General features: G+C 44.5%; 1 protein-coding gene across 1 annotated transcript; it reads right to left on the bottom strand.

Annotated features, from left to right (window-relative positions):
* Window positions 1–5,459: 5,459 nt before the first annotated feature.
* On the bottom strand, window positions 5,460–6,587 carry LOC103197572 (neuropeptide Y receptor type 4-2-like). Its single transcript, XM_007941490.1, has one exon. It carries the CDS (start codon window positions 6,585–6,587, stop codon window positions 5,460–5,462), a length of 1,128 nt encoding a protein of 375 aa, XP_007939681.1.
* Window positions 6,588–6,860: the final 273 nt, after the last annotated feature.

The raw sequence follows: 6,860 nt of genomic DNA, 5'->3' as shown, positions 1-6,860 counted from the left end.
GACTTCAGGGGTTTTACATTCTAATGAGAGAGAGAAACACTCAACAACAAAGTAAGCAAATACGCAACATTTCAGAGGGTACAAATCCTGTAGGAAAAAGTAAGCAAAGAAAAGGAATGGAGAGTGGTAAACACTGTAGTTTACTGAGTGGATGAGGAAGTAATTTTCTGGTAAAGGTTCATATCAGGTGAAGGAAGCAAGGAGCGAGGATGTTGATATCAGTGGGAAGCATTCCAAATAGAAAGAAGAAATTCAATGCTTCCGAGGTAGGACCAACACTGCTGGAGAGAATGGACTTGGGAAAAGGTGGCAGGAAGTGAAGTCAGAGGGGCAGATGGTCATTTTGTGTAAACCACAGACTACGCACTTTGCTTGGAGTGTGATAGAAAGCACTGGACCCTCCAGTAATCCAAAACCATTAGAGGGTTTTTAACAGAAATGTGGCAGGATTTGACTTCGGTTTCCATGGTCACTCTGGCTGTCACATTTAGAACAGACTGAAGATGAGTAAGGCCAATACCAGGAGAGCAGAGAAGAGGCTACTGCAATAATACCAGTGAAGATGATGGTGGCTTGGACCAAGTGGCAGTGCACTTCTCACCAAGTGGTGAGAAGTTTTCATTTTGAAAAAGTTTTGAAGATAAAGATTACAGATTAATTTTTCTGTGAATAGTATTAGTTTTTTGTTTTTCAAATATAGTTGAGATCATACAATGTGTGTGTGTGTGTCTGATGCATTGCATGCAGGATATGAATAGAAGGTTGATCCCAAAGATTGTGGACTAAATGAATGGAAAAATGGAGTTGTTTTTTTTTACTAAAGGAGGGAAAAAGAGGAAGGGAAGATAATCACAAGTTTCCCTTGAACTTGCTAAGTCTGGGAGGTCTATGGGTTGCCCATGTAAATGAAAAAGTAACACTTGGATACACAAGCCTGAAGGTCAGGAAGAATTCAGACTGGAGATTCACATTTGGCGCATTTAAGGCCAGAGGACTGGATGAACTCACCTCAGCAATAAGGGCAGATGGACCAGGGCTCTCTGGGGACACTTCAATGTCCTGGGTCAATAAGGAAAGTCCTCAAAAGGGGACTGCCAGTGAGGCATCAGGGAAGCCATGAATTTGGTGTGTTGAAAAAGCCATGTGCAGAAAGTGTTTCAAAGAGACAGGAGGGAGAAACTAGCCAAATGCCACTGATTGATCACACAAAATGAGACCGAAGATTAGCCACTGAATTTGGAGCAAGTAAGTCACTGGTAACCTTGGAAAGAGCAATTTGGATGGACTAGTGAGTATGAAAGGGCCTAGGAGAAGGCATGGTGATAGATAAGCCTTTTTAGTGCTTTGTATAAAAGGCAACAGAGAAAATCAATGGCAATGGAATGATGGTCTTTAGTGGATGAGATAGTGAACGGTGGAGGTCTTTTCCCTAATGGTAATACCTCCACTGGGGCCAGGATACAATGATATGTGCACCCTCATAAGCCTGTTATGGGCAAGTAAACTGCTTCAGCCTCCTTGGAAATCAGTTTAGCAGTTTAGCCCTTTTCCCCATTCATTCCACTCCTGAAAATCTCTCCTAAGGAAATAACCCCAAACAGAAAATGACGTCTGAATATATGTTCATCACAGAATTATATATAAGTCTCAAACTCAAACCAAACTCACTGCCATGGAGTCAATTCTAACACATAGCGACCCCCATTGAGTTTCCAAGGCTATAAATCTTTACAGAAGCAGATTGCCTCATCTTTCTTCTGCAGAGCAGCTGGTGGGTTCGAACCACTGACCTTTTGGTTAGCAGCCAAATGCCTTAACCACCACATCACCAGAGCTCCTTATAATAGGTCTAGAAAAATCTAAATATGCCACAACAAATAATTAAAGAGACAGTAAATATCTAGTAAGAGTCCTAGTTAAAGACTTCCGCTGTTAACTGAAAGGTTGGAAGTTCAAGTCCACACAGAGTATCCTTGAAAAAAAGGTCTGACAATCTACATTCAGAAAATCACCCATTGGAAATCCTATGGAACACAGCTCTACTCTAACACACATGAGGTCACTATGAGTTAATGGTAACTGGTATTCCTGATTTATATATCTAGTCAATGGTGATAAACTCACTGAGAACTGAGATATGTCTCTTTTATTTATCACTATATCCTCAGCACCTACCATGATGTCTGACACTTTTTGAATGAATGAAAATCCCTATAAGGTTAAGCAAAACAGAAAGATATACAATACATCCTTAAATATTACTTGTAAATAAACACACATATACACATACACATACACACACACACACTGTATGATCTCAACTATATTTGAAAAACAAAAAAACTAATACTATTCATAGAAAAATTAAAGAAATAATTTCCCAAAATGTAAACAGTGATTACCTTTGGGTGGTAGAACTATTGATGATTTCTTTTTATTATCTTTTTGTATATTTTGCATATTTTCAAGAATAAACAAGATTACTTTTATAAAAGAAAAAAAAATGAGGTAATCTTATTTCTTGAAAAGCAATGGCTAGAATTAGGCAAGATTTAAGCTCTCACTGCCAGTATTTAATAAGGTTCTACACATTCTAAGGGTGCTGAGCTGGTCTTTGTGGGTATGGATCTCAAATCCCTATGGTGGTACCTTCTGGAAAACAGGTACCTCCCACTACAGCTGGGTGGAGGGTCCACTTGCTAGGAGAGAGAAGGTCCTCCCTGGGAGCTAAAGAGATGATGTCCCAAAAAGATGCAGGCTTTCACTGGAGTGTTTTCTAAACTTCAAACAGCTGCCAAAAGTGGTATCCAGCAAGATGAAACTCTATTGATGATGGAATTTTCAGTGAAATAAAGCAGAATACAAAGAGTATTTTCACTATGAATGTAACTATGCAAAGTTTCATTTGGCAAATACTTATTGAAGGAACAAAAATTCTTCACCAGAAATATGTCCATTTGTGGCCATAGAGGAGGCACTAACAATCAAAATTGAGTCCATCTTTCAGCATTAACAATGTTAAGGAAGTACCTCCAAAGCTAGGATCTCTGAAGCTTTATACTCCTGGTCCTAGTATGGGTACCCACAGATGTTTATTTACATTGTGCCTCTAAGGTTCCAGGGAAATTTGTTTCCTAGTGAGCAGCTTCTCAAGCTGAGTGCATACAATTCACTTGAAGACCTTGAGAATGTAGATTCAGATTCAATAGCCTGGGGTGGGCACAGAGATGCTGCCCATCTCGAAACTTCCCACGTGATTCCGACACTCCCTGCTACTCTTACCCAAGTCACACTTAGGTAAGCATGTTCCTAGGAAGCTGTGTAACCAAGGAACAACAAGAGTCATCAGGAATGGGAAACAAGAGTAGGAATGGGAAACCCAGGTAAGATATGTCAACCTAAGCCAGGAGCGCAAAAGACACTCAGTGAAGCTCTACCAACCTCCCCAATTCCTAATGCCAACCACCTTCAGAAATGTCCAGCCTGGTATCCCTTGTCCTAAAGGATGCCAGTACTCTAAAGCATCTTTGTCCTCAAGCATCTCAGCAGCACTGAGATTGGTAATAAGAAACAAACTCCAGGCAACAGCCATAGGATCTGGAGGGGCCTGAACTCCAAATTACTTGCCAATGATATCTTGCAGAGAGTGATCCCAGGGCCTGGGCTTTCCTAGGCAGATGGTTACTTGGAGCGAAACATAGCAGAGAGTACCAGAGGACCAGTGCAAGCTGTGTCCTATAAATGGTCAACGTATCTGTCCAAAATGCAAGGGCAAACTAAACAAAGGAACAGAATGGGAGATATGGCCAAAGGCTAAAACAAGATAACAGTCCCCCAGGAAGAAAACTGGTGTTCACAGACCACTCATTTTGGGTGTTGGTTGCACAGGTTCTTTGCCAGTAGTCCAAGGCCAGAGAGATGGTCAGATGTGAAAGTCAAATGTCTTGCTGCCTGGATCTTTGCCAGATGCCTTCTGTAGAACCACTTCCTAGGAGCCTAGTAAGGCCTCTCCAGGCTTCTGAGAACCTGAATACCCATCTCTGAGAGACCATGGAGGATCCAGTTCTGTCCATTGCTGGAGCATGCATCTGAGCAGCAAGGCCAGGTCTGACATCCCATCAAAGACAGCCAGAAAAAAATCTTAACATGTCCTTTCATTTAAGAAAAGTTACAGCCTACACACATATGGAGTCTTGGATATGGCTCAGCATCCAGAAACATCCAGAAGACTGAACAATGAACCACATGCATGAATACAGCCTCACTATATCCTTTTCTCCATTTTCTCTGGCTGGCTGGAAGAAGGTGGGCCCTTGCTCCTTTTTTCTCACTGCCCCCTTGAGCCAGACTTCACAGAGTCCCTGCTCCTGCTTCTACTGCAGACCACTGGGATTCTCAAAGTCATAAGAGGCTTTGGAAGAACTAAGTGCATCACCTGGGATGATTTAATCCAGTGGTCAGAGCATTACATGAAACAGGCTGTGTCATAGGCTTGAGAGTTGTGGACTTCTGCAATGGGTCAACACAGGGGAGGTCTACAACCCTGGCCGGCCACCTTGTCAAGAGAGGTTGTAGGGGCAAAGTAGGACAAGTGAAAGAATGTTGAGACACCAGCCTGAGTCCTTCCCATGACTGGACCATGACTCAGCAGAGCAATTTTTCCTTCAGTGTGCCAGGGTATATCCTAAGCATAGAGGATACAATCTAAGTGAGAGTACAGCTGTACCCCTCCAGGTTCTTACCACCTCACCAAGAAGAGACACTGGAGACAGGCTTATTTGAATAGGAGGTGGCAGATACAGTGAAAGATGAAAAGGATGAATTCCTGCTATCCAAGTAGAGTGCCTTATTGCAGAGGGGAAAAAGGACCAAGACTCCTAGATCTTTTCTTATCAGCTGCCTATGCTAATGATATGACAACGATCCCACTGACTGGCAACTACATTCTCTACTGCTCATAAAGCCTCATAAAGCATATCCACAAACATCATCACTAAAGCCTGTGGCAGCCTGGGAGGGAAAAGCATTATCCCTATTTTATACCAAAGGCTGACCATGGTACAGAGCACTGATTCCAAGTGCTCTTTGCCCTGCCCACAATGGCTTCACAGTCTCATTGGTTGAGGCTCTGTCTTAGGGTTCCCAGGTAGGATCAGGTGCTAAATTACCAGAATGATCCCTGCCTGATACAAGCAGACCATCTCAGGCTGGGCATTGGCTTGAGCTGTGAGGCACATGGTGACCTAAAAAGTCTAGATACAGAATGACTTCAGGAACCCATGAGTATTATCTGAAGGTCAACTTTCACACTGCCAACAGATGAAAAACAAGCCCATACCAGCCTTATCTGGGCCTTAGAAAGCCAGTAATGATGTGGTGCTACCCCAGTTTGCACCATGCCTACTCAGCTAAATGAAGCCACCTGGTAATGACCAGGGTAGGGAGAGTACAGGACCTGACTAGATGGGATTGGACCCACCACTGAACCTCAAAGATCCTCTAGAGACTTCTGTGTACATCGTGGACAGGGGCAGGTGCTGGCATTCTTCCACAGGTGCACTCTGCTTGCAAGTTAGCACCAAAGCCTTGACATCCTGCTTGAAATTGGTATTGAGGAAACCATAGATAAAAGGGTTGACACAAGCAGAGGCCATGGCGAGCAGGTGGCACACCAGGAAGATGAGATTACCATGGCAGATGGGGATGGCTTCATGGTACCAGTCCTCCAGACTGTTGAACACATGCAAGGGCAGCCAGAGCACAGCAAAGGTGGCTACCATAGCCACCAGCATTCTATTGACCCGCCTCATCTGCCTGGCACGTAAGCGGTCAGTGCCCTTGCCGAACACATGCCTCTGCCTCCACAGGCGCTGGTAGATGCGCATGTAGCAGACCAGAATGAAGGCCAGTGGGACACAGTACTGGAAGAGCAGCAGGCAAGTAGTATAGACAATACGGTGCTGGTCCAGTGGCCACAACTCAGTACAGACCACCTTATCTGCCAGGAATTCCAGGGCCCTGGAGTGGTTCCTATGGAAGACATTCTCCAGGACACTGTGGACCAGGAAGGGCAATGACAGGAAGCCAGCAATGAGCCAGATGACCCCTATACCCAGGTAGGCCTGGGACACACTGGGCTTCCAGCTTGTAGGGTTAATGATTAGCTGATGCCTCTCCAGGGCCACAAGGACAAGTGAAAGGATGGAGACTGTCACTGACATGCACTGGATGAAGGCTGACATCTTGCACAGGGCCTCACCAAAGACCCAATAGTCCATTAGGGTGTAGATGGCAGTAAGCGGCTGGCAGATGAGGCACATAAGGAAGTCAGAGAAGGCTAAGTTGGCGATGAGCAAGTTTGTCACATTGGCCTTCTCTTTCTGCCTGATGGTCACACAGATCAGGCAGAGGTTGCCCAGGATGCCCACAACGGTCTCGATGCTGTAGGAAGCAATGATGAAAATCATCAGGTCCATGGAGTCCTGACAGTGCTCAGAGAAGTTGTATGGGATACCTGTAGGGTTGATCCTGTTTTGATCCCATGGGGATAATGGAAGCAGCGAGGCCAGGGAGTTTGATATGTTCATGGCGAAGGTGAGAAGATTCCAGGAGCTCTTGATCTAAGGCAGAAGCCTCAGTGATATCACCTGCAATGCAGACAGGTAACTGTGACTCAGGGATTATGGCTATAGACTGGGATACAGAGGGAAGCTTGGGCCAGGCTGAGAGTTTTGTGGCTGCCTCCAGCCCAAGGCTGGGTGCCTGGGTGACTTGTTACGCAAGGCTCAAAATAAGGGAATGGCATTTAATAATTGCTATTCTGTAGCAAGCACTTGTTCCATGCCAGGGACCCTGGTTAG

Source organism: Orycteropus afer, unplaced genomic scaffold, assembly GCF_000298275.1.
Source record: "Orycteropus afer afer isolate SDZICR_OR568_19922 unplaced genomic scaffold, OryAfe1.0 scaffold00080, whole genome shotgun sequence".
Taxonomy (NCBI): domain Eukaryota; kingdom Metazoa; phylum Chordata; class Mammalia; order Tubulidentata; family Orycteropodidae; genus Orycteropus; species Orycteropus afer.
Note: the sequence above shows the minus strand (reverse complement) of the source record. Positions and strands in the feature narration are given on the sequence as shown.

Coding starts and splice junctions, on each gene's coding strand:
- LOC103197572 (XM_007941490.1), bottom strand. CDS start 6,587: ATGAACATATCAAACTCCCTGGCCTCGCTGCTTCCATTATCCCCATGG.